Source organism: Drosophila busckii, chromosome 3L (assembly GCF_011750605.1).
Source record: "Drosophila busckii strain San Diego stock center, stock number 13000-0081.31 chromosome 3L, ASM1175060v1, whole genome shotgun sequence".
Taxonomy (NCBI): domain Eukaryota; kingdom Metazoa; phylum Arthropoda; class Insecta; order Diptera; family Drosophilidae; genus Drosophila; species Drosophila busckii.
This window is the reverse complement of record NC_046606.1, coordinates 13,439,309-13,465,084: the sequence shown is the minus strand read 5'-3', so window position 1 is coordinate 13,465,084 and position 25,776 is coordinate 13,439,309. Positions and strand designations below refer to the sequence as shown.

The 25,776-nt window shown below is 41.9% G+C and overlaps 7 protein-coding genes across 12 annotated transcripts; 3 read left to right on the top strand and 4 right to left on the bottom strand.

Annotated features, from left to right (window-relative positions):
* Window positions 1-47: 47 nt before the first annotated feature.
* LOC108600437 (phosphatidylinositol N-acetylglucosaminyltransferase subunit C) lies at window positions 48-2,238 on the top strand. Of its 2 annotated transcripts, XM_033293436.1 has the most exons (2): window positions 48-794; window positions 2,148-2,238. In XM_033293436.1, exons 1-2 carry the CDS (start codon window positions 57-59, stop codon window positions 2,172-2,174), a joined length of 765 nt encoding a protein of 254 aa, XP_033149327.1. In that variant the 5' UTR covers window positions 48-56; the 3' UTR covers window positions 2,175-2,238. The 2 variants fall into 2 exon arrangements, with proteins under 2 accessions (XP_033149327.1, XP_017843503.1); XM_017988014.2 differs by lacking the exon at window positions 2,148-2,238 and having other exon boundaries at window positions 48-1,047.
* LOC108600436 (zinc transporter 1) lies at window positions 1,554-9,226 on the bottom strand. Of its 2 annotated transcripts, none has more exons than XM_017988013.2 (7): window positions 9,160-9,226; window positions 3,985-4,171; window positions 3,802-3,926; window positions 3,397-3,494; window positions 2,822-3,335; window positions 2,519-2,759; window positions 1,554-2,463 (listed from the first exon to the last, which is right to left on the bottom strand). In XM_017988013.2, the coding sequence occupies exons 2-7, from the start codon at window positions 4,159-4,161 to the stop codon at window positions 2,284-2,286; spliced, it is 1,335 nt and encodes a 444-aa protein (XP_017843502.2). In that variant the 5' UTR covers window positions 4,162-4,171; window positions 9,160-9,226; the 3' UTR covers window positions 1,554-2,283. The 2 variants fall into 2 exon arrangements, with proteins under 2 accessions (XP_017843502.2, XP_017843501.2); XM_017988012.2 differs by lacking the exon at window positions 9,160-9,226 and adding an exon at window positions 4,460-4,477.
* A 457-nt stretch (window positions 9,227-9,683) lies between these two features.
* LOC108600107 (ATP-dependent DNA helicase Q4) lies at window positions 9,684-14,592 on the bottom strand. Its single transcript, XM_033293692.1, has 7 exons — window positions 14,491-14,592; window positions 12,092-14,066; window positions 11,382-12,033; window positions 10,584-11,321; window positions 10,352-10,527; window positions 9,978-10,294; window positions 9,684-9,920 (listed from the first exon to the last, which is right to left on the bottom strand). Exons 1-7 carry the CDS (start codon window positions 14,590-14,592, stop codon window positions 9,687-9,689), a joined length of 4,194 nt encoding a protein of 1,397 aa, XP_033149583.1. The 3' UTR covers window positions 9,684-9,686.
* A 220-nt stretch (window positions 14,593-14,812) lies between these two features.
* On the bottom strand, window positions 14,813-16,799 carry LOC108600109 (glycylpeptide N-tetradecanoyltransferase). Its single transcript, XM_017987480.2, has 2 exons — window positions 16,465-16,799; window positions 14,813-16,355 (listed from the first exon to the last, which is right to left on the bottom strand). Exons 1-2 carry the CDS (start codon window positions 16,691-16,693, stop codon window positions 15,142-15,144), a joined length of 1,443 nt encoding a protein of 480 aa, XP_017842969.2. The 5' UTR covers window positions 16,694-16,799; the 3' UTR covers window positions 14,813-15,141.
* Window positions 16,800-16,886: 87 nt separating this feature from the next.
* On the top strand, window positions 16,887-19,461 carry LOC108600110 (UDP-glucuronic acid decarboxylase 1). Its single transcript, XM_017987481.2, has 2 exons — window positions 16,887-17,844; window positions 18,477-19,461. Exons 1-2 carry the CDS (start codon window positions 17,029-17,031, stop codon window positions 18,990-18,992), a joined length of 1,332 nt encoding a protein of 443 aa, XP_017842970.2. The 5' UTR covers window positions 16,887-17,028; the 3' UTR covers window positions 18,993-19,461.
* A 93-nt stretch (window positions 19,462-19,554) lies between these two features.
* Window positions 19,555-22,218, bottom strand: LOC108600108 (steroid hormone receptor ERR2). The gene is given in 4 exon segments (XM_017987478.2): window positions 19,555-20,586; window positions 20,589-20,759; window positions 20,817-21,369; window positions 21,949-22,218. Coding segments are annotated over 3 exon segments (1,443 nt in total). The 5' UTR covers window positions 21,351-21,369; window positions 21,949-22,218; the 3' UTR covers window positions 19,555-19,848.
* Window positions 22,219-22,550: 332 nt separating this feature from the next.
* LOC108598518 (WD repeat domain phosphoinositide-interacting protein 2) lies at window positions 22,551-25,252 on the top strand. Of its 4 annotated transcripts, none has more exons than XM_017985198.2 (6): window positions 22,551-22,707; window positions 23,007-23,095; window positions 23,169-23,930; window positions 24,231-24,374; window positions 24,435-24,562; window positions 24,665-25,252. In XM_017985198.2, the coding sequence occupies exons 2-6, from the start codon at window positions 23,025-23,027 to the stop codon at window positions 24,847-24,849; spliced, it is 1,290 nt and encodes a 429-aa protein (XP_017840687.1). In that variant the 5' UTR covers window positions 22,551-22,707; window positions 23,007-23,024; the 3' UTR covers window positions 24,850-25,252. The 4 variants fall into 4 exon arrangements, with proteins under 4 accessions (XP_017840687.1, XP_017840685.1, XP_017840688.1 ...); XM_017985196.2 differs by having other exon boundaries at window positions 24,216-24,374; XM_017985199.1 differs by having other exon boundaries at window positions 24,216-24,374; window positions 24,649-24,757.
* The last annotated feature ends 524 nt before the right edge of the window (window positions 25,253-25,776 follow it).

Here is a 25,776-nt window from a genome sequence, read left to right as displayed (position 1 = left end):
GTTTTCACATGTAAACAAATCATTTGACACTAAATGTAGAGCTTTGTTAATAAAAAATGGCGAGAACTGTGCAGAGTAAGCGTAAACCTTGGGTGAAAAACCTCTACTCGAATCGTGAATACCCGGATAACTATACGGATGTAAGCTTTCTCAAAGACTTACGCACAAACCTTAATGTGCGGTTTTATACATTTGCCGAGGCTGTTGCCGGCATTTCAGTGCTTAACAACCAAATTTCCTGCATCACCGGCTTCCTCATACTCTATCACTTGATGTTGAATGATACTGTGGCACCAACTAGCATATTGGTGCCCACCTGCGTAATTACGGGCATTGGGTATTTATTCTATCGCGGCAAGAGCCTCAGCATGAAACTGCTGGGAGAGGATTCCAAGACGTTAGTCACTGTGCTGCTGTTTGGATATATGTTCTCACCCATGCTGCACACACTGACGCAGGCCATTAGCACGGATACTATATATACAATGACATTCTTTGTGATGCTATTCAATCTGATGTTCGCGGACTATGGACTGGATGTGGCCATGGTCTCTAAAGCTATATCGTTAAATGGGGCCATCTTTGGAGCCATCTGCTTGGCATCGCGTCTTTCTACGTCATATCATGCCTTTGTGTTGCTTGTCGAGGCAGCTATCTTCTTTGTCTTGTATCCAATATTGACAGCGGGTACCTGGCATGCAATTTTCATGCTGCCCATCTTTGTTATATGTTGCACGACGCTTTATTTTATATCCCGTCCAGTGATGCATCTGTATGCATGCACCACGCTCTTCGTCAACTTTATCTGCCCTCTTATATTTGTGCAATACCAACGCTACAAATTTAATATACATGGTCCCTGGGACGAGGCTATAGTGGAGGAGAACACGGACGAAAATCTGGATGAGAACTTATAGCGCCAGCTGTGCTTCTCTTCATCGCACTTTGGAAATGGGAAGCACATGCTTTAGCGTTAAAGTCATAAGTCTTATGGACACATATACACACAGAGGATTCCAAATACATTTTGTAAATAAATTAATTTTAAGCCATAATTTATTTATTTATATACCCAACTGCAGTGAATTGAAAAATAAAATATTTTGTTGGTTTCCGTTTTGTATCATTTAATTATTATGATTATGTTTGTTTGTATATATGCAGGAATCATAAAATAAAACAATATACTATATTTTTTTGGGAATTGATGAATATGTTTAAATCACTAAATTAAATAAAGTCTAAATCGCTGTTGCAGTAAAAACCATTTTTTACATTAAGCATATGTTACAACTATCGAAGTTTAAGAAACTAACGCCTTACACATTTAAATAGAATTTGCATAAAGTAATACATTATGTACTTGATAATTCCGACAATTCATTTTGCTAAACAAACAGACCCTAACACTGAGGTCCTCGCGCTGTCTTTCATTTATTAACTAGTCCAAATACAACTACTAAATACAATATTCTTTTACTTTTACAATTATGTATAAACTTCTTCAAAATGTAAAAAACGTTTATTATATATATATATATATATATATCTGTATATAATAGATTTTTGTTTTGTTTTATATTTTGTTGCCAACTGTTTGAGCTTAATGCTACAATTAACTACATTTTGTTGGTTTCAGTTAATGCTATCAATTTGTTACTCTTTTTGATATTCTAATTTTTTAACTGTTTGTTTTGTTTTTGATTTCAATTAAACTGGCACACAAAATCTGTTGCGCTGTTACTTAGCTGTGGTGTAGTGGGTCAAGGTTGGTGGGGCACATACACACACACACAGACGCACCAACAAACACTATATTTGTATTAAATATATATACTAAAATACGCCGCCTGCGCGCCATAACAACAACGCTAAGAACCTGGCCATACACACGCCCACTAGTCAAATATTATATGTATATAAAAAATTCTACTAAAGAACAATTGTAAGTTTGCTAGAAAATCCAACAAGACACAGTCTCTCTCTGCCTTAACAAAAAACATAAAAGGTTTAAAGTGCCACCTCATCACCGTTGCGCGTGCAATGGGCGCCACTGAGCAACACCTGCTCCTGGCACTGCTGCTCGGCGCGCAACTGCAGATCACGACGACGCTGGGCGGTGAGCGAGAGACTGACATCGCTGACAGCGAGTGCTTTGGAAGATGCTGGGTTAGTTGGTGCGTACATTATATCACGTGTTGCAGTTGGGCTGGTGGCAAAGTGTACTTGCTGCTGTTGTTGTTGTTGTTGTTGTTGTGCGGGCTGCTTTTGTTGTGTATGTTGTCAGACTATTTCATTTTTGGCTGTGCCATCGCCTGCTGTGGTGGCAGACGTTGCATTGCCCGCCTGACCAGCAATGGCATTGGCTTCTAGCAGCGAGCCAGCCTCAACATCGCCAGCCTGTCGTGCTGCATTGCGCTGACGGCACAGATACGGTGAATTTGTAGGTGAAGGCAGTTGGTTCTAGAATTATAAGAAGTTAGTTATGGAAATAACAACTAAAATTATATTCAGCTACCAATTTGTTGTTATTTTGACAGCAAGTGGCCTTAACGCAGCCCTCGCCCTCTTCTGTGGGGGGACAATCCAGCGCACAGCAATCGGAGCCGCTCATATTAATGCTAGAGGTGCCATCCGACATATTGCAGCCTTCAATCTCGCTAAACTCTGGCTGTATAGTGGTTGAGTGAATGCCCTCATTGTGAAAGAACTCCTTAACCTTCTCCGCAATCTTCATATACTCCGACAAGTTTCGACAGCTACAAAGCCAAGCGTAACATTAATTAAAGTGCTGTTGTTATTAAGCCCAAGTTAGACTCACCGTATATGCGCTGAGGCTATAATGCGGTCGCCTGCCAACTGCCAGACATGGAACTCATGCACGGCCAGCACTCCATCGACCTTCTCCAGCAAACGCTTCTGTATCGCATCCACCTGTATATGTGTAGGCACAGTTTGTAGCAGGATTAACGCCGATTCACGCAGCAGCGGCCAAACGGAATGCAGAATAAGTGCCACTAGCACAATGGACAAAGCGGGATCCATATAGAAACGGTACTTCCATTTGGTGAGCCACACAACCAATGCACTGATGACCACAATAACGCTGCCCAAAGCATCGCTAAGCACATGCAAAAAGGCGCCACGCATGTTCATCTGGCCAGGATCATGGCTGTGACCGTGACTGGACTTCTTCACTGGCTTTTCCTTTTGCTTCTCATAGGCAAAGTCCTGTTGCTCCTCCTCGCCCTCATCCATGTTGGCCAGCTCAGTCAGACGACTGTGATTGCGTGTAAGTCCACCGCCATGCGAGTGTCCATGATGACCACCATGCTCTATAAAAAGAAATTTATATATAAATAAAAGGCTATAGCTTGGATGTTTAGCAATACGCACCATAGAGCAGGCAGAGACCAATAATATTGACTAGCAGTCCCAAGACGCCAACAACAACCAGCAGCTTGGGCTCATGTATAGGCTCCTCTTCAATAAATCTACATAGAGAAATAAAAGCTTTTAGTGTTATATACTTATAAATGCTTTTTTGAGAAACACGTTCAGTAATTTTGCATTCATGACGTAACAACTTTTGTATACAACGTCGAATGTTAAAAATATGCACGCTGCATGCAAATTAAGTTATAGCACATGATAAAATGACAATTGAAAATCAAGTGTTGTTACGCGCTTCCATTGCCTTCAAGTGTGGGTCTCTGGGTGTGGAGCTAAGCCGAGCTACAGTCATAAGCAGCTTACGCTTGCCTCTCTCTCTCTCTCTCTCTCTCTCTTTCTTTAGCTTACCTTTTGCAAGCTTCAATGGTGATGCTAAAGCAGAGCGCTACTAGGAACACAGCATTAACCAGAGCTCCCAGAACTTCGGCACGTGCCCAGCCAAAAGTGTTCTTCGACCATTTCTTCGGAGACATCTACAAGCACAATTTTGAATTAAAATTTGAGCTGAAATTTTAAGTCTATTGTACTTGCCTTAACGGAGAGAAACGAGATGACCAATGCTGCTATATCGCCCAGCATGTGAAAACTGTCCGCGACCAGAGCCATGGAGTTGGTTACATAGCCCACTATGATTTCCACAAAGAAGAAAAATGCCGTTAGCCACATCATTGATAGCAGGCGGCATTTTTTGCCCGAATATTTGGACATCTTGGAGAATCTGCAAGCAAACAAATTACACTTTTTTATTAATGAAATTGAAACTGAACAAATAAAAACCCAAGTGCATTGCACCTTTGACGAAACGTTTCCATTAACTAACTAAATGAATTGCTCAATTGTCTATCGTTTTTTGTTGACAATTGAAAAGGAAAATGTGGAAAATAGTGGCACGCCCACCAGTTGTTGTGCTGCTGCCTCATGGGGCTTGTCAATTCACGTTTTGTATGCTTGACTAAGCAGCACTAAAAATGAAATTGAAATGCAATTGAATTGATTTACAACTTACGCAAAGAATTGCATTTTCGTTTAAAAACTTGTATTTATATTTTCTGTGATTATTTTTGGCAGCCCCAAAGTCAAGTTGTTGATTGGCTTACAAATTCTAGACTGAGTTTGTTACAAAAATTTATGGGAAAGCTCGAAAGACTGTTTGCCATTTTGTGTTGCTGTATTTATGAGAAAGCAACTGCAGTAGCAGCAGTTTTATTTTTATTAATTTATTTGAGTCAACAGACATACAATACAAATTCACCAGAACAAAAAGGAGACCCAAGGAGAGCGAGTGGGAAGAGTGAGGACGTCGAGCGGGGGGGAACTTGACGTTGTCAAGTGCGACAGAAGGCAAGAAAACAGTTTTTGCATACAATACACTCACATACAGTTCGATCGTAACCAAAACAAACTAAAACCAAGAGCAAGACGTACGCGAATAGTGATTGGCGACGCAGGAAGTTGTCGACGTCAGCGTCAACGTCGTCAGGCCGTTAGCATAACAACAAAGCAGCGCGCCAAAAAGATCCCTCTCTCAGTCGCTATTGCTCTTTGAGCAGAGCACAACAATTGATTTGCTTATCTCTAATTTTTTAGACATTGTCGTCTTGTTTATCTATGAGCTTGGCACACGAGACGCCAAAACAAAGTAAACACACACACACACACATGTATAAAGCTTTGACTAACGAGACAAACGTTCAGCGTTAATTTCTATTTATTTTTTTTTGCCTTGACAACGTTCGGTAGTAGTTCTTACTATAGCTGCGCGCTTATCTCTGCTTTATCATGCTAAATACTTTTAGTAACGTGCTGATGAATTTATCATCCAAAAACAACAGCAGCCTATTACACTTGTAGATAAAAATCTGCAAGCGACACACACACAACCCTTTTACTTTTTTTATTGTTCAATTCAAGCAGCATGTGCGCAAAATAATTAAACAAAACCCATTGCTAAATAAACAAATGCACTGAGTCGTTTTATTGTTTAATGTAGGCTTTTGTAATTAAATGCTAACATTGTAATACAAAGATTACATAAATAAAATAGTAAGCAGCATTGTCAAGTAGAAAGTGTAAGTTGCAAAGCAGTTAATTTTGTAAATAATGTTATTAACACGCTTACAAAACAGTGTAAAATGCATAAAATACAAAGCAATCTAGCTAATTGTATAGGAATCCCCAATTTATGTTTTTTTGTAACTTAAGATTTAATGCACTTATTTTCAACTTTGTTATTAAATAATTTAAAACGTAAATACAACACAGCCGAAGTAAGAACTTTCTAGTTTGCAAACGATGACTCTACTTGCTTTTTGGTGCCCATGGTGAAGTGTTGCGGGCAAGTCTTAAAAGCATGTCATGTCGAGCTGATAGCAGCGTGCATACCACACAGCCCGGAGTCCAGTTGAACTGAAGCCCACAGAGAGCCGTTGAGCTTGTGGCTGATAGCGGCGCCACTGAACGTCAGCTGTGTATTTTATTTTATGCAAACGTGTCTAGCATGCAATGGCCGTGCGCAAATGTTAACTGATTAATCCATGTGGCTCTAAAGTGTCCATTGATGAAATCAATGTATAACTTGACGGCTCACATGCATATACGTAAATAAATAATTTAAGGGGGTTTAACCATGAAGGTTATGTCACAGCCATCAAAGTGCCACTGGCTGACTGACTGACTCGTGATTTGTTTTTAAATAATTTACAGAAATTACGGCTTAAAAGCGAATAGAACCAAGTTAGGCTTCCAAAGTTAGTTACAACAATTATAGCAAGTTAATTGTGTTTACATGCACTTGACCATGCTCAAAATAGCCTTGCGCTTAAAGCCAAAACGTGCCTGCCCAAGCAAACAAAGCGAATATATAGGTAACACACACACCAAACATGCATATGTATTCTATAGTTTGCATATGACAGTTATTTATTTTAAGTTTCCGACTAGCCAGTGCTTTATTTGTTTTGCCAGAAGGATACAATTAGAGCTGGCAAATTTACAGTTGATAGTTATGTTGAAGTTCTTAAAGATATTCTGTATTCAACATCAAGTGTCATTTTATATGCATTTATTTTATAGTTATTTCAACTGCTGCAATACAAATGCAATGCCATTTATGAAAATACAATTAAATATGCAACGCATATTTTAAATTGTTTCCTCTCTCGAGTATACGCACGCAAACACAGATACATGCACATGCAAGTGGGTGGGTGGGCGTGTTGTGGGTCATAATTGGGTTACATGCATGTATGTACATAAATATTATAGGTCAAGTTGCTTAATTGGCTGCACTGCGAGTTTGTGTGTGTGTGTGTGAACTGATTTTTGGCTACACATTGAACTTTGAGCAAATGCCATATGTTGTACCTAACGTGCCACATGGCAACATGTGTGCATATGTTTTATACAGAGAGAGAGATAAGTCAGTGTTTGGCTAGCATAGCAAACATATTTTTGTTATCATTTACTCGTTGCCACGCTTAGGACTTTAACTAATTTCAGCACAACGTTGGCTAAATGAAGTGATTATATTAATAACAGGAAAATTGTGCCGGCAATTAGGGTGAACCAAGGTAACGCAGCCAAAGGAACCTCCAAAGGGCCGAAGAAGCAGCAGCAAAGTCGACAGCTGACACGGCCACACGGCAAAAGAAACTAGGACAAGTGTACGATATGAGTTTTGATTTATTTATGAACGCTACACTACGTATATAAACGTTGACTGCTGACCCAATTTAGCAATGACTATCAAATGTGCAACTAGAAAAATTGTTATTAATAGTAGATACAATAATTTGCCAACAGTTAGTTATATAAGCCCATTTACTTTTAATATTATACTAAAAGTGATCTTTATTTAAATAGTTGTTATCGCAGTAACCACGCCTAATTGCTCTGCGCTTATCGCTAAGCACAATATTAAACTCGAGTCTAACCTAGTTAAATAGCTATTATCATAAATCCAACACAGCTAACCTAGTTAAGAACATACATAAATCAGGTGTCGCCTACTGAGCACCGAATGCGCCCAAATATTGTTGATCAAAGTAAATTAAATAAGTCAATCAAATTGAATTTGAAACTGTAGCCAGAGACCCACCCAATGGGGGCAAATATTTAACTGATTTAACGCCACTTTTAATTAAGAGCATATTGATTTTTTGTTTGCACTCGATGACACTAAATTGTGTTTGGCATAAATAACAAAAGCATTTACCGCAAGCAGAGCGTGGGGGAGTAGGACCCTTGTGGGTGGGGATGGCTGCGCAACCTTTAAAACGGGCCAAACTAAATGTCAGCATAGTGAAGCACAAACATGTGCTTAGCTGCAATAATATTTAAAGTGTGTATTCAAGTGTTTGCGGAATGCCCATAGATGAGTCAGAACAATTTATATTTGTGATAAACAAATGATTCAAGAATGTGACTAAAACTCTGAGCAATTCAAGTTAATGACGTGAAGTTTTTGCCTTTTGAGGCCAAGAACCGGTTGCTTTTAGCCGGCTGCTACAGCTAAATAATGTAAACATAAAATGCAGCAGGAAAAGCATATTTAACATACATACGAAAGAGCCCACAAGGCAAATAAACAACGAGATTTCCACTAGACTTGGAAATGGCAAGCCAAGCAAAGGAATGGCAAGGCTATAAAGGCTACCTGCTGCAGTTGGTAACTGCGCCCAACATGGGCGTGTGGCTCTGTGTGGTTCGGCGACCCTTGCAGCAGGCAAGGCAATAAAAGTAACTTATAAACACGTTTGTTCACGTTTGAGTCGACGACAACCTCTCTCTAGTGTATACAAACAAAACAAAAAAAAGAACTCATTTCCAATTTATGCATTCTAAGTCTAATTGGAGTTTTTGCTATGTTTATATGCCCAGGTGAAAGCACTTACCGCACCGTATAACTTCTGTGAATATATTTTTCAAACTGTAGAGCTTGTTCAAATAGTTGGGCGTTTTATCTGCGCCGCAGCCGCAAGAGCTTTGATTTGTATCTACGAAAGAAAGCAAGGCGTCATTCTTTACTGCAAGAAACTCGTTTTCCGCTATCAAAATTCTATTGCCAATTTCATAGGCTAGCTAATGATTGTGTATATACACCTTTCTTGTTTGCTTGTATTGGTGCGTTCTGATAATAAAACAGCGCGACACGATAAAGTTTGACGTACTAGTAATGTAGATGCTTTCGTTGGCTTTTTGTAACGCGTGCAAAAAATGCAAAAGCAGAATATGAGTTTGCCTTTGTGTGTTATTTTCTTAAAGGGAAAACAGCGCAGTTTGGCTAAACAATAAATTCCTGTGCTCTTGTTTCTCTCAGCACGCCTGTTTCATCATGTACATAAGCATTGATATACAATATGTAGTATATAAAGGTGTGTGTGTGTGTGTGCGTGTGTACATATATACATATTAATATTTGCGCACAGTTTAATCACAATGCCATAAAATATATATGCACAAAGTAGGATTCTTACAACACTTTGCTTTATTTAGTTTAGAATATTTTCACGCATCACGTGTACATTATTCAAATGAATTAGTGCCGTATTTTAATTGTTTTCTTGATTTTCCTTCACACAGAACTTGCAAATACTTGCAGCTTTTTTATATGTCACAGTTTTAACTTGTCATTGGCTTGCAAAGCTAGCGATTTGCATTTTAACGTTAACAAAAGCAATTTATGTATATATTTATTACATTATTTACCTATTATTTACGTTTTTTCAATATTAATCACGCACAGATTTCACACAACCTTCCACTTCAACAACAAATTTAATTTTAACATTATTTAACACTTAACTCTTAACATTAGCATTAACAGTAATTTTGTAACATGTAACCAGTGGTGGCACTTTAGCCTATTCTTGGCTAGATCTAGTCTATTTTTAAACGGCTAACATATGCATATATTGGTTTTGTTATCTAGCAAAAAATTCTGACAGTACTGCAAATAGCACATATTATCCAGCACAAAAAATTAAATCGTATGAACAGAGCAGCAAATAAAAAGTGGAACTGGAAGCGAGAAATAAAGCAACAAATCTGCAATAACATTGTGCGAGCAGTGCTACAACTCAATGTTATTAGGATGTAAAGGTCAATGTAAAATAATCCCAAACATATGTTACTTATAACAGGGCACTGTAATGTTAACGTAACAGCTAAAAATAGGCGCGGTTTTTAAATTTAAGAATTATATTTGATAATAAAAAACATGAAGCAAACATTTATCACATGCGCCGCTTAACTATTTCTATATTGGCCAACTTCAATATGCGATTAAAATCAACTTTGGTGTGAGCACGCCAATACTTGCAGCGACCCCACATGACAGCGGGAAAATTTGGACTTGAGATGCCATGAAAAATTCGGGCGATGTTGCGACCACTGAAAGTATTGTCCGGATACATGTTGACTAAAGCGTGTACATCACTAATTATATGGTCATCTGGCACATTGCTTGGCTGTAAGTAAGTATATGTTATATACTATATATAAAATATACAACAATGTATATGAACCTCAATTTCGAGCTCCAAGTCTTGAGGATAATCGTTGCGGAAGTAATTGCGAACAATGCCCTTAAGCTGATTACCGCGGTCTTGTGGAAAATCCGCACTACAACATTGCGCGCTAGTACTATATGCTACAGCCGACAGTCCATGGGCAACATATTGCAATTGTATAAGCTGAGTGCGCTCCTGTTTCACCGAACGCTCGTACAGCGTGTCCAAGGCATCATCGATTTCTGCTTCAGTAAAATCGCCTGGCGCCTTGATGCGAAAACCCAAATCAAAGAAGCTGACCGTGATGGGTGATCGCTTCGGATAACCATTGACTGTGTGAGAGGAAACAACATAAGTAAATTGAACTACAAACTAGTATTCCAACTAACCCTGCATCCACTCCAGATTTTTAAGCTGGTACTTGACCACACCGCTGTTCCAACCAATGGCCGCGGCTATATCTGTAGCAGAAAACTCTATAATATTAGCATCGTCCTTGAAAGTCTTGTTCTTAATTTGCAGCGCAATGGCCATGGCCAAGGGTGGGCACTCCTTGGCGGCATGTCTATAAAAAAGAAAGTTTCTTTCTAAAACTAATTGATAATTGTTTGTTTTGCTTACTTGAGATACTTGGGCCCGCCGTAAGAAATAACCTTGGCCATGACGTAGGCAGAGCTTAGCACATTCATTGACCAGCGTGTATCCAGTTCCATGTAACACAACAGCGTTGATATATTCTCAGCAGGTATGTCCAGCGCCTCAACAGTTTGCTCCACCGAAAAGCCAATCTCATGCCCAGGGCAAGCATGAGCACGCGCTCCTGATGCACTCGTAGCCAATGCCTGTGGCTGCTTCTTTTCTTTGTCGCAGCAACAAGGCACAAAGATGCGTTGCAGCAACTTGCGTATCACATGACGATCTATAGAATTGGAATAAACATGACGACGCAGCTCACTCTGATCGCCACCCTTTGGATCTAAGAACAGATGACAGTGTGCTAGCAAACCATCACGTCCCGCGCGTCCGATTTCCTGCACATAGCTTTCAAAATTACGTGGCATATTGTAGTGAATGACGGCGCGTATATCGGGCTTGTTAATGCCCATGCCGAAGGCAATGGTGGCCACCACAATTCGCAGTTCGTTGCCCATAAAAGCATTTTGCACAGTGCGACGCCTGGAGGCGGGCATGCCAGCATGATATGGCTCAGCCTGCCAGTTGACACGTTTGCGCTTTTGCTTGCCTTGCTGTGGCGCCGGCTGCTTACGCTCCTGCATGCAGGTGCGTATAAAGCCAGCGATGCGCTCGCATTCATCACGACGCGTGCAGTAAATGATGATTGACTGACAGCAATCAAAGCTGCAAAGGATTGTATTAGTTAGTTTGAATCCAGAGAGAGTTGCTTAATTTGCCACTTACCGCTCGCTGTTGAGCAGCTGCAACAGCGCTGCATCACGATTCTCATCCTTGGATACAGATAGAATCAAATTATCTGGTAGTGGTATGTCGCTAATAATGCCACGTTCGCCATCTGTTATACCGAGATGCTCAATAATGCTAATGCGCGTGGGCAGTGTTGCCGTAGCCGTCAATCCCAGCACCGTTTGCACGCCCAGATTCTGCTTGAGCACCTTGCAGATCATCAGGTAGCTGGGACGAAAATTATGACTCCACTGTGACACGCAATGAGCTTCGTCTATGCAAGCAAAGGCGATTGGTGGTAGCTGCCGCAAAATGGCGCCAAAGCCCGTGGCACGTTCTCCCGACACCACCGCCTCGGGTGACACCAGCAGTATGTCCACCTCACCATCGGCTATCATTTGTTGCACCTTCAGACGCTGCTGTGGCGTTTGATTGGTGTGCAGACAATGGGCACGTAGAAAGTGCGGCACGCCAGTTACCTGATCCTCCATTAAGGAAACCAAAGGTGATATAACCAGCGTGATGGCGCCTTGCCGGCGACTATATAAATAAGCAGGCAGCTGATAACACAGTGATTTACCGCTGCCAGTGCTGAGCGTTACCAACGTGGACAGACCGCTCAGTATGCGCATAACAGCGCGATCCTGCCCTAAATTAAGAATAAATCGTTTAGTAAGTAATTTATATTTCAAGTAGCATAAATATACCTTTGCGAAAATTATTGTGCCCAAACATATGCAGCGCCTCCATAACCTCAGGCGTTACTTCTGCCACGCTGCTATCAGCATTGAGTTCATAGAGTGGCTTAACTCCGCCAAGTTTTGTACTCTTCTGGCCATCCAGTCCTGCCTGCTTGAGAAACTCCTCGGGTATCTTGTGGCCCACATAGCTTTTAATCGGCGACACTTGTTGCGTCTGCTGGCTAGACATAGCTGCGTCCAAAGCTTCAAAATCAATATCATCATCATCGCTATCGCTAAATACCACTTCAGCTGCCTGCGCAGTTGATTCCTCCTCACTCTCCTCTTCGCTGCTTGAATCACTTTGATAAATAGCCGCATTTGCTGCCTGTGGCAATCGCGATAGATTACGACTATGCGCAGCCAACGCGCCCTGTGTGGCCATTTGCTCCGCCTCCTCCAGCGTGGGAAATGGTGAAGGGTCTTCTTCTAGCTGCGCAGTGAGCGGCAACAGCGCATCACCCTTTACCTTGCACTGCTGCGCAAAGTGTCCCACGCCTCCGCAAGTGAAGCAGGTCAACACGCCGCCATCGCAGCCACCCATGTCCATGTCGGGACCTGTCAAGGCAGCCACGCGTTTCTTATTCCTCCACTGCTGCTTTTTGTATTTGGAAAAGTTGACAGTTTTCTTGCCTCGAGCAAATTTCTTTTTTTGTATGTTGATGGTCACAAAGTTCTCGTTGAGCTTGCCCGATGCCACCTTCTCCTCCAATTTGCGTCGTGCTGCAGCACGCTTCTGATCCATCTGAGACACGGGCGCCGCAGTAGCTGTGCCCGCAGAGAAATTGCTAATGTAACGCTGTGCCATTTCATCTGCCTGCTCCAGCTCAGCGGGCTTAATGCGTGGCACGCTGGTTATATCGCCAGACTCCAAGGCAAGCACATACTTGAGATCTTCGGGGTTAAGTGGTTGCTCTTCAGGCTCTTCCTCTGGTTCATATGGCTCAGTCTTGCTTCCCTTTGCTTTGGTCGTCTTGCGTGGTTTCGTAGCCTTTGGCGGCTTGTCAGCCTTTGGTGGTTTGGCAGCCTTTGGCGCTTTGGGCTTCTTCTCTGACTTAACAGCAGTTTGTCGCTTAGCTGTGGCCTGCTTGCGTTTAGCTTTCTTGGGTAGTTCTGGCACATATGTAGCATCACGCTCTTCGTCAGCAGAGAAATCTTTGCCTTCAGCTTCGCCTTCGTCTTCATCTTGGGATGGCTTGGCTGTGGTGGGTGCTGGTGCGGGCTCCGCCACCTCAGCCACTATGGACTGTGTTTCATTTGCAGGCATAATTCTTCGTCTCTTGACAATATGTCTATATTCTGGCTGCTCAGTTTCTTCTTCACTGTCGGCCACAATCGAGTCCGAATCAGTGTCCATAGCCGCCACATTTACAGCAGGCAGTTCAACAGGAACTACTGAAGTAACAGTAACTACTGCCGCAACAGGTGCAACGGCAGTTGGCTGTTCCTCTACATTAATTGCCGCCTTTAGTTTACTTATATCTATATTGGCGAGACCAAAGTTACTCTTTTTGGCTGGCGTGGCATTTTTGTTTGGTGTTGCCATCTTGCCTGTCTGTTGCTCCAGTGAATTTTGTGCCGTATTTCTTTGCAGCCAGCCCTCATCTATATGTGTTTTAATAGAGTCCTTGCTTGATTCGGCTGCGAGTAGAGCACTGGCAGCTATAGCTTCGGCAGCTTTATGCTCCTGCGCCTTCCGTATGAGTATAGTTTCCAGATCGGGCAGTTCTTCAGCAAGATTATCATTGCCACCAGCTGTAGCTGAGGCGTTTAGGTTGAGCGCGCTGCGTGAAAGCGGCTTGCGCGGATTTCGTTTCACAAAGCTCTTGGATGATTGAAAAAGCTTGCTGCTCACGCTGGCTTTAATGCTCGGCGCACGCGTTTTGGAATCTGCCAGCGAACTGGAGCTAGGGAGAACTGGCGCTGATTGCGTTCTACACTCCTACCCCAGGCCGTTCGATTCTGTCAGTTCCTCAACTTGCGTCGAACTTCGAAAATACAATGACCATTCACATGTTAAGTACTATACACCTGTCGGTGCACTCTTTTAAATATTGGAAGAACTCGTCTCTCTGGCAACTATGCAGAGAGATCCAGCGGCAGCTTGCCCATCGTGAAGCTCGAGCGTTGTCCAAAAGCGAAATCCTAAATCTCTGTCGCCTGCGACATTTTAGCCACGAAGCCATGCCCCACATAGTAACATCGTGAGACCTCCAAAAGAAGTTCAGCTTGTAGTACATCTGAGAGTCCTATACTGCTTGCCTCCGTATGTTCACTACACAAATAGAAATTTTTGAACAGTATGATGTATTTTAAGATACCCTTCTTTATTTTTAAACGCCAAAGTGTATAAAAACAAATCTTACTTTTGAAGGCACACGACCGTTCTTCTTTTTGAAATCCTTTTCCCATACTTTCACACGTAGCTTGTACTTTTGATATTTCTCCTTGAAAATCGAGTCGTCCATGTTGGCAAAGGTGACAATCACAACATTTAAACACAGTTAAGATATTAAACAATTATGCCAGTTGCGAGTTAACATGCTGTTAATGCAAGTAAACATCTGTAAGATGACTGTTATGTGCAAAAATAGCGCGCTTTATCGATAAACGGGCGGGCAATAATAGCATGACGTTGCCAGAATGTTTGTGTAAACTTCGCGCGCATAAATTCAAACGCACAATCGATTTCAATGGCTAATGCGCGTATTTATTCAATTTTTATTCTTTTTACAATATTCAAGCTTTGCAATTGCAATAGAAATGCATTCCATGTTATACATTACACACAGAATTCGTTAAACGAGGAATAATAAGAGGCTAAAGTTCAAGCAGAGCGCCCGCAGCTGAACAATCGCAGTTACAAAAGTACAAAGTTTGACTTTGAGAGCTGTTCGTGGTACGGGCAAAGAACAACGTGAATTAGGCGAATGTGATAAAAGGGTTTTGCGTGTAAAAGTAAATGTTTGTTTTGGGTTTTGGTTCTTGGTAGGACTACAGCCGAACACGGACCAGCCCTACATGAGTATCAATGCAATATCCTCGGGCTGCATCGCCGGGCAACGCCAATTGTATAAATAGTACTGCAGATTGCCATCGCCGGCTCCAAATTTCAATGGCACAAAGAACTCTTTGTTCTCCATCAGATCCAGCGCATTATATACATCCATTTGAACGTTACGCGCCGAGATCAAAGCATCGTTCATCAGCTCCAGCAATGGCGTTTGTGTGCTCACGTTATAGAATGAATAGGCGGCGCGCACAGTCTTGTGCACAGGATGATGCATTACGGACGAAGGCAGACAATAGTAGCTGGTCATATCCGTAATGTTGCCAGCATCATCAACCACTATAAAGCAGTCGATGATACCCTCCCTTGGCGTAAACCAATGACGGAACTCCTCCTTGCTGAACACGGGGCACAAATTGAATCTTTTCAGATACCCCTCGAGTAGTTTGTGTGCCTTGTCCATATCCTTTGGCGTAATACGACGGTAGCCCTTTGTCTTGGGCTGATCGGGCAGTTTAAACAGCTTTACTGTACGTTGCATGGTCATGTTGCGTGCCAAATGAGAGAAGCGCACCTCCACCAATTTCTTGGGATTCAGTGAGCGATGCCAATAGCGGCAGGTGGACACTGGCGTAGGCAATACAACACCCGCAGTGTAGGCCGCCTGGAAAATACCTGTCAGATTAACACGTCGTGTTATCTCACGAATGAGCACCGGAGCAACGCGCTTACTACGCAGCTTCTTGTGCACGCATAAGAAATTAATATCCACCACCTTGAGCACCTTATCATAAGCGCGCAGTTTACTGGGTATGGCTGATATAAACCCAACCAATTTACCAGATTTCTCAACACGCACACCCACATGCCAGTCACGTTTCCAGCCGGGAGGCTGCAGTGACCATTTCAAAAACTCGGGTTGGTAGTCGAAACGGAACATTGAGTCATCATCCTCCACGTAGTTTTCGTTAAGCAGCATATAGAGCTCCTTCAGGCTTTTCTCATCGTTAAGGTTGAGCGTATCCCACTTGAAGCCGCTGGGCAAGGTATAAGGCTCGGCACGTATCTCTGAGATATCCTTATTTGGCTCAATACACTCGCTTTCGATGACTTGCTCGTTAGGCTTCATCACCGGCTGTGTGGACCAGAATGTATATTTTTTGGCCTGTTGACGGCTGTTGGCTACGGCCTCGGTTACCGCTTGTATAAGCGCTTGCTTGCCTAAAATGTAATTAGCCAATTAGACAATTAACTTTGTGGTGGGCCCGGCCCTAAACATAACCTCATTCTAATACTGTCTATCGTAAAAATGTATTGCCCCGTAACTTACTCAGATCTGATGCAGCATTAGCACTATTTTTGGCCTGCTCCACTTTATCCGCTGACTCGATGTCATTGCTTTCAGTTGTGGCTGACCCTGGCTGAGATGCCATTTTCAAGCCGGCTATGGCGCCTGCAAGCAATTCTTCAGAAGACTTTGCTACCGCTTCGGCTTGCTGCAGCAACTCATGCTTGTCATTGTTATCTGCATTTGTACTGTCCCCATTATCGTTCGGCATTTTTCGATGCGCTATTAATTTTTACTTAATTATTATTTTACCAAATTATAATTGCAATGAAAATGAAATCGCAAAACTACAAGCAGCTGACACCAACTCGAGGCTGCCGGACTTTTTTCTTTATAAAGCGCAAAAAATGACTCACCATGGTTATCGAGCAGCAGCTATTATCGACTGCACTTGCTGGCAATCACTTAACAACGTTGTAAACAAAGCAAACGGAGAAAATAACAATGATATCTGTATGTCGGTGTCGCACGTTTGGTGATAAGAACAAGCGCTAGAAGCGCAACACTTTGTTTAGTGTAGTGTAGTAGCTGCTGCTTGGGCACACGATGAACGTGATAAAGAAACGTATCAAGATTGCTGTCGCAGCATCTGCAGCATTATTAATGCTAGTCTATTTGTATAAAACACTGATGACTTCGCCAACTGTGTTGATAGCGGCCAATTCAGTGGAGGAGCAGCGTCATTGGCCACCCACCGAACATGCCGAGCAACGAAAACTACAAAATGCCTATGAAGCACAAACAGCGCTGCTGCACCAACAAAGGCAGGAGATGTTACGTACCAAAGAGCAGCTGGCACAGCTGGAGGAGCAAGTGCGTTCGCTGCAAGCTAGCACGCCACGGAAATATCCGAAAGTGAAGTATCTCAACTATAAGAATCGCAAGCGCATCTTGATTACCGGTGGCGCCGGCTTTGTGGGTTCGCATCTTGTGGACTATCTTATGATACAAGGACATGAGGTTATTGTGGTCGATAATTTTTTTACGGGCCGCAAACGTAACGTGGCACACTGGCTGGGACATGAGAACTTTGAGCTTATACATCATGACATAGTAAATCCACTTTTTATAGAGATAGACGAAATCTATCATTTAGCCTCACCCGCATCGCCGCCGCACTACATGTACAATCCCGTCAAGACAATAAAAACCAACACAATGGGCACGATCAATGTGTTGGGTTTGGCCAAGCGTGTCATGGCCAAAGTGTTGATTGCCAGCACCTCAGAGGTGTACGGGGATCCCACCGTGCATCCACAGCCGGAAACGTATTGGGGCCATGTCAATCCAATTGGACCACGCGCCTGCTACGATGAAGGCAAGCGAGTATCCGAAACGCTTAGCTATGCATATGCCAAACAGGTATGTACTTGTGATGCCTGCTGACATCAGCAGATATATAACAGATATGTTAGCAGCAGTCCAAGCAATAAACTGGCTGGCTTCCAGTTTTTTCCTGATGCCAAGTTAAATGCTAAAATGCCTACACAATTATGCAGCGAAGCATTAAGCTATTTCGATAGATAGCTTAAGATATGTATATGAGTGATCGAGGCATATAAAGATATTGGCCCTAGCTGGAAAAAGGCTCTATAAATATTTTAATATACACTTTGACATTTTTAAAATGGTAAAGGGTATGTCAAACTTGTTTCATCACTGATTCTGAGTCGATTGAACTTTGTCTTATACGGAATTTTTGTCAAAGTGTTTATTGGACTCGTTCTAAATATCTAGCTAGATTATCTTATTCAATTCTTTGAAAACTAATAAGTTGCATCAGTTGCTGAAATTCTGTTATCTTAAACAAAAACAAATCGAATTATAAGGAATTCTAACCGATGTATGCTATAATCAGTCAAGCATGAAAAAGCTTTTCATACAACACGTGAAGCATTAAATTTCATAGTTCCGCATGCCAAAGTTTCAAGTTGCCATAGATAAGGCGATAAGTAATAATACAAGTTGCAACAACTATTGTTTGTTATTTTCAGGAAAAGGTGCAGGTGCGTGTGGCACGAATCTTCAACACGTATGGACCACGTATGCATATGAACGATGGCCGTGTGGTGTCCAATTTCATACTCCAAGCGTTGCGGAATGAAACCATCACCGTCTATGGCAATGGCAAACAGACGCGTTCGTTTCAATACGTTTCTGATTTGGTGGATGGCATGATAGCATTAATGGCCTCTAACTACACGCAGCCAGTGAATCTGGGAAATCCTGTGGAGCAGACAATTGAAGAGTTTGCGCATATTATAAAACAGCTAGTGGGCGGTGTGAGTGAGGTAAAGAAAATTAAGGCCATGGAGGATGATCCCCAACGACGCAAGCCAGACATAACACGGGCCAAGCGTATTCTCAACTGGGAGCCAAAGGTGCCGCTTGAAACGGGTCTGCTAAAGACTATATCCTATTTCCGCAATGAGCTAGCACGCAGCGATCGCTTTCAGGAAAATTCACGGAAATACTTTGAATCACCGGACATGGAGCGTCAGCTAACGTAAGATCTAAAATTCGAGTGTGCCTATTATATGGATAAACAAACTCTAGTCTGCAAATTGTAAATATGACCAACGATAGCGCTAATTGTGCTACAAGCTAGGCATGTACTATACTATACTTTACATATATTATCTAGGCTAAATACTATTTTGTTGTAATTATGCGCACACAATTAGGTAATTTGTTTTATCTTCAAAGATTGTGCAGCTTATAGCCAACATTGCAATCTGCAAATACTAATTTAGTTGTGTAGTCTGTATACCCTATGATATTAAACTATAGGGAATGTAGCTTATCTATAATTTTTTCAATGTTCTTACAGGATTTCCTAGGTAAAGAAACGTGTGCTAGGCGCATGAACTTGTGGAACATTTTACGAATGATTTATTTTTGCTTGAAATCTCACAAAGTTTGTTCAACTGCTTAGCAAATAGTGAAGGCAGCATATTTTCTAGAATATGGATTCGAAAGTCTCTAAAATCTTGTTTGCTTGAAGAATTCCTGAGCATTCATACATAGAATGCTCGAATTGAGAAAGAATATTAGATGAACGAAACTACCGAATAGGCATAGGGTACACTTGATTATTTGTATATTGTCACGTAGTATGTAGTAGTTTTTAAATGTGCATTATTAAAATGGCTTTAAGTTTCTATTTCAAATACGTTTTTACTTTACACTCACTTACTACACACATACATATACAGGCTACGTATACTCGTCGTATATACAAATTACATAGCTACAATGGATGCTTAACCTAATACAACTAACTTACTAAGTTTTAGCATAATTTTTAACTTAAAACAATATTTGCACCTTGACCTATTAACTAAGACGACTGCGATGGCACAACTTTCACCTAGTCAGCGGCTCTAGCATCTCGAGAAACAATTTCTTCATATTGATGAGTTCATCGCGTGCCACGCCGCGCCAGAAGCGTCGCAGTATGTCATCTGCTTGCCGCAGTGAGGGCAGTAGCAGCAGCAGCTGTTGCTGATGTGACACCGCCGAGGAGTGACGCAGTAGATAGACCACATCGTTGAGCGAGTTAAGTATGGTGTCGCGAAAGGCGCGCAGTGAGCTTTGATCGTCCAGCAGTATGTCACAGTTGGACAGCAGCAAAGCCTTTAGCAAGTAGTACTCCTCGCGCCTGGGTGAGATGCGTTCCATGCGCTGCGCTATCTGCACACAATGATAGTAAAACTCCGTATAGCCACACTCCTTGGCCAATAGCTCATCCATCCAAACATCTGTGGCAAAGCAGAGTTTGCCATTGAAAGGCAACGAGCGAAATGTCAGCTGTAGCGTTAGGATTTCCGCCCAGGACACTTGCAGCAGCTTCATTTGATCATTTAACGGCAGATCTATAAAGCCAGGTATCTGCTTGGCCCAGCCAATAACGCTGACCAGCTCCTTGTCGTAGAGCTCGCTCAGCACACTGAGTATTTCCTGTGGGTCATTGTTGTTGTTATTTTGAAAAATGCAAGTGCCATTGGCTATGCTGCTTTCCAGCTTGACGCTGCCTGAAGAGCTGGAGGCTTCGTCAGTGCAAGTTGTTGTATGTGGTTGCTGCTGCTGCTGCGACTGTGAATGGAAACGCTAAGCGCATCCGGCTCATAAGAGTTGAGCACATCAAGAATCTTAACATCGCACAGCGATGTGGTGCTCGATTGATAAAGCAGCTGCATTGTCTGATAAGAGTTGGACACGGGATTGCGTCTATACTTTTGCCTGCCACCACGTACGCGATCCAGACGCACACCCTCCTGCCAAAAGTAAAGCAATTAAATGTTGCTAAAAACATTATTCAATATGAAGCTTACCTTAAGCATGCCCATGAGCAGGCATTTCTGAAAGCGACATGCCTGGCAAGCCTTGCGGCGTCTTTTGTTGATTTCGCACTCATTGCTGGCAGGACAGGTGTACTCTATGTTGCCCTGAATGGTGCGTTTAAAGAAAGCCTTGCAGGCCTCACAGCTGGCCACGCCATAATGAAAACCCGATGCCACATCGCCACAAACTAAACAGAGACGTCGCAGCTCATCGCGTGCTGACCCGCTGCTTGCGCTAGCGGTGGCACTGCTGGAGTTGGGCGCACCACTACCCTTATTGCTATCGCCATCGTTGCTAAGCGACACATTGTGCAGATCGCAGGACAGCGATGTGGTAGAGCTGCATAGTTGACGTTCTGGTGATACAGATGGGGATGATTTCAAGCCGCTATTGCTATTGCTGGAAGTATTGTGAGTTGTGGTTGTGGCCTTGGAGCTGGGGCTGCAACAGGAGTTGCTAGCGCCGCCAGCTGAGGATGTATCCACCTCCTGCTTAATGTGCAGCACACTAACGCCGTCGGACATATTCGAGACCTTGGTTGAGCTGCAAGCACAAAAAGAGAATATAGTGTCAGCAGTTGGCGCAAATATGCGCAATCATTGCACCTCAAACTGTTTGTGTGTGTGTATTTAAATGTCAAAAAGTACAGCGCGAATGATAAAAGCTAACCAGGCACGCTAAGCTGCGGCGCGACTGTGACGTCGACTGCGGCAGCGCACTTAATTATTAATGAGTGTAAACAGCAGAGGCTGAGCGCTCACATTGCAGTTTGTGTGCGCTCTTTGGCGAACCCTTGAGGCTGTGGAAAAAAACAACTTCACGAGATAACGGTACTATGATTGTGCGTAGAGTGTTTGCTTCCTAAATAGTCATGTACATACAACTGTAATTAACTGTCACGTCAAATAAGACTGATTAGACACTAAACACAAAAACAAAAAAGCGCGCAGCCATAGGTGCAGGCAATACGAGGTGGGTGGTAGTGGGGGTACTGCTGCACGTTTTTAGTGCGAGCGCTCATTTATTTTCTTATCACATACTTGGTGGGTGTGTGTATGATAATAATAATAAGAATACAAATGAATTTGTTTTTAATCATTTGCTGCATCTGTATGTACTTACATAAAATTATGCACAAATCTGTTAGCTTAGAAGCTATTATCAGCTTTGTTTGTAAGTATTCCAGTGAGTCCAGTTAATACATATTGAAATATATGTATTTATTTTGGTTCAGGCACTTGGTTATTGCTTTTGTTGTCTGCCTCTAATTGCTGTCTGCATTTTATGCTCATTTGTTTATGAATGTAAATGTTTGAGTCGTATGTGTAGTATATTTAGTTTCTGTTTACGTTTAGAACTGTTATGCATATTGCATATTTGGTGCTAATGAAGCTTTTATGCATAAGTATGTATATAATTTTAACGCAATAAAAAATAAGCCAGTGGGCACTATCGATAATGAGTAGAGATGTGTCGTTTAAGTCAATCGAACTTGTAATTCAAATGAACTATATGAGCAGTTCTTGAATTCAGCTGATTTACTATTTGAAAATTGATAATCAATGATTTTGCGAATTTTTCTCATGCATCCGTTTGTATCTTTGTAAAAGTTAATATCTAAAAGAAAAGAGCGCGCACTTATCGAGTAAGCTCTTTGAATACAACTTTCTGAGAATGGTCGATATTCATATAGCAACACGGGCAGCAAGTTATCGGCAAATCGAGCCAGCTTGCAAAACATTGCAGAAAGAATTGCGCGATAGAAATTAATTAAAAATACGCTTTAATAATCAGCTTAGAGAATAGATTCATTGTTTTTGCACAGCGCTCACATTGCCCAAGGTTCTGCCTGTATAAATAAAGTGTTTTCGTTAACTAGAAGTAGGTGTTGTGGCCAAAAGAAAAAAAAAAACGAATGCGTTTTGTTTGTTGTTGTTGTGTTTATCAGTATCAGTAGCAGTGCCTAGCTGTGTGTACGTTTCCATATGTATGCTTGCTTTGTTTGCGCTTTCGCTTAGTGCGCACTCGGAGCACGCTCGTGTGGCTCTATTTTTGCATAGTTTAAAGTTGAAACACGTCGTTCGTCGCAATAACAGAACTCCAAAGCGCCTTTGTTCGCATTCGCTTGAACTTTGTATTTGTGAGGCTCCACCCACTAACAGCACCTACACTTTTTGCAGACCTGATCAACAAACGACATGATGAGCCTGCTGGGGCGCCACGATGTGGATGCGGGCGAAGTGTTTGTTAACTTTAATCAAAACACAACGTAAGTATATTGAAATAGCAATTGTAAACATAAGCTTATATATTTAAATGTATTGGTGCGGTTCTGTGTTTAGTTCATTGGCGGTGGCCACCAGCGGCAGTTACAGTCTCTATAGTCTGGGCTCCGTGGACTCAACACTGGATAAGATCTACCACACGAAGAGCGATGATCTCTTTCTCATTGAACGCTTGTTCGAGAGTTCACTAGTGGCCATAGTGTCGCAGCGTGCGCCACGCAAACTCAAAGTTTGCCACTTTAAGAAGCAGAGTGAGATATGCAACTACTCATACTCGAACACAATTCTGGCTGTAAAGCTTAACCGTGAGCGTTTAATTGTCTGCTTGGAAGAGTCTCTTTACATACACAATATCCAGGATATGAAAGTGGTCCACACCATACGCGACACACCCTGCAATCAGCAAGGACTGTGTGCACTTTCTTCGTCGTCGGAGCACTGCTATTTAGCGTATCCAGGCAGCGTTACCTCGGGTGAGGTGCAAATATTTGATGCCATAAACTTGCACGCCAAGACCATGATACCAGCACATGACACACCACTGGCAGCCCTGGCGTTCAGTCCGTCTGGCACGGAGATTGCCACTGCCAGTGAACGTGGGACTGTTATACGCGTATTTAGTTCGCAGGATGGCAGTCGGCTGTTTGAGCTGCGGCGTGGTCTCAAGCGCTGTGTATCGATTGTCTCGCTGTCTTTCAGCACTTGCGCCGAGTACTTGGTGTCAAGCTCAAACACGGAGACAGTGCATATATTCCGCTTAGATCGGAGCACCGCAGAGAGCAATGATCATGGGAAGCAGCCTAGCGATGATTGGATGGGGTAAGGATTTTGGGCATTTATATATCTGTTAACTAGTCTAATGATGGTGTAGCTATTGACGTTTGTATGGTTATGGTGTATATACATGCATACACAGACATTCTCATAATTCTTTCTGTAATCCATCTGCGTTCAAGATTTGTAAATATTTATCTTTTGTTTTTGTTGTGGCACTTGACATTTATCTATTTTTCTTTTCTCTCATTTTTTTCAAACAAACAAAAACACCCAACCACCAACTCCACACCACCAACACCACTCATCATATCTATTCTCTCATGCAAGTTACTCGTTTTTTAGATTCTTGAGCAAAACGGTCACAAGCTACTTGCCCACGCAGGTGACCGACGTATTTAGCCAGGGACGTGCTTTTGCGTCGGTTACGCTGGCCGAGGCGGGTGTGCGACGTATGTGCGCCATTGCCACTATTCAAAAGCAGCTGAGGTGAGCTTAAACATATTTGAAATGCCTATTGCTCCATATTAATTATTATTTACTCGACAGACTCTTAATTGCATCCCAGGATGGATTTTTGTATGTATATTCCATACCCTCGATTGAGGGTGCAGAGTGTCAGTTGATAAAGCGACATGATCTGCGTTTGGATGATCATTATGCTATGGATGTCAAAGGTGTCTAATGAATTTATATGCTTGATTAAGCCCAGATTTAATTTTTTATTATGTCCAATATCATCTGTGCAAATTATTTAATTGAGTCCACTCCAATCTTAGGTCTTAACAGCAATGTTTCCGTTGGCGGTGCGGCTGGCGTGCCAAGCGGTGGTGGTGCTGCTGCTGCTTCAACAGTTAGCAGCAGCGATGCAAAGTCTACTGACAAGCCTAGCAGCTCTGCCGGCACCAGCTACGCCTCCAAGGTGAAAGGCGATGAACCCACCGGTTCCTCCTCCTCCACTTAGGTGCAATTGAACTCTCGCAATTCAGAAAAAACAACTAAAACACCAATCACACAAACAGTTTGAATGATTAATATGATATGATACAACTCCTCAAAGTACTAAGGACGACGATGCTAAAGTGATTGAAATTCGCTCATGCAGCTGGCGACGACGGTAGCTCTATGGCGTCATGCATAAATAAGTAAATAAATATATAGGAATGAATAGGACTTAGCTTTTAATGTTATAAGTGAAAATTCTTCCTCGGTTTATAAGCAAAATATGCAATTGAGTGACACGGCAAGATCCCTTCCCCTCAAAGCAATTTTTAGTTTAAGATTCTGTTTGTGGCGCTGCCAATAATAGAAACAATGCTTTTTGTCATACACTCTTAAGTTAGCTGTTATATTTTTTAAAATTTAATATATATATCTTTCACATTTGCTTATATTTCGTAAAGTAATAAATTGCCTTTGTAAATTTATACATTTTTATTTTTATTTAAAGCCCTTGACAATCCACCGAAATCAATATATGGTAATATAAAAGAAAATGCTTTTTAATTCCATTTATTTATTCACTTATAATAATATTTTTTAATCATAATCAAATATATACAAATGTATATGTAAAATAAACAAAATTATATAAACACAAGATCGAGTGAAAAACATCAAGGAGGAACAATTTTCGGCATATAGTAAATATATTTTGTACAAAGTCAAACATTTTGAAACATAATATTTAACGCAGTTTACAAAACCATAACGCTACTTTATTGTATTCAATAAAATTAAATACTTAATTTATTATTCATTACATTTTAATTTAGCGCACAAGCTATCGAATTTCCATAAATATCGATGTTAGTTCAGAATTGAACTACCTCCGAAATGTATCGGAGAAGTTCAGAAGTGAACTACCGAACTTGTTCAGTAAGTTGAACGA

Coding starts and splice junctions, on each gene's coding strand:
- LOC108600437 (XM_017988014.2), top strand. CDS start 57: ATGGCGAGAACTGTGCAGAGTAAGCGTAAACCTTGGGTGAAAAACCTC.
- LOC108600436 (XM_017988012.2), bottom strand. Junction 3,336..3,396: donor TGGTCTCTGCCTGCTCTATG/GTGCGTATTGCT, acceptor TTCTTTTTATAG/AGCATGGTGGTCATCATGGA. Junction 2,760..2,821: donor ATAGCCTCAGCGCATATACG/GTGAGTCTAACT, acceptor TTGGCTTTGTAG/CTGTCGAAACTTGTCGGAGT.
- LOC108600107 (XM_033293692.1), bottom strand. CDS start 14,592: ATGGACGACTCGATTTTCAAGGAGAAATATCAAAAGTACAAGCTACGT. Junction 11,322..11,381: donor CAGCTGCTCAACAGCGAGCG/GTAAGTGGCAAA, acceptor AATCCTTTGCAG/CTTTGATTGCTGTCAGTCAA. Junction 10,528..10,583: donor GGCGGGCCCAAGTATCTCAA/GTAAGCAAAACA, acceptor TCTTTTTTATAG/ACATGCCGCCAAGGAGTGCC.
- LOC108600109 (XM_017987480.2), bottom strand. CDS start 16,693: ATGCCGAACGATAATGGGGACAGTACAAATGCAGATAACAATGACAAG. Junction 16,356..16,464: donor TAATGCTGCATCAGATCTGA/GTAAGTTACGGG, acceptor ATTACATTTTAG/GCAAGCAAGCGCTTATACAA.
- LOC108600110 (XM_017987481.2), top strand. CDS start 17,029: ATGAACGTGATAAAGAAACGTATCAAGATTGCTGTCGCAGCATCTGCA. Junction 17,845..18,476: donor GCTATGCATATGCCAAACAG/GTATGTACTTGT, acceptor TGTTATTTTCAG/GAAAAGGTGCAGGTGCGTGT.
- LOC108598518 (XM_017985196.2), top strand. CDS start 23,025: ATGATGAGCCTGCTGGGGCGCCACGATGTGGATGCGGGCGAAGTGTTT. Junction 23,931..24,215: donor CCTAGCGATGATTGGATGGG/GTAAGGATTTTG, acceptor CTCTCATGCAAG/TTACTCGTTTTTTAGATTCT. Junction 24,563..24,664: donor TTATGCTATGGATGTCAAAG/GTGTCTAATGAA, acceptor CTCCAATCTTAG/GTCTTAACAGCAATGTTTCC.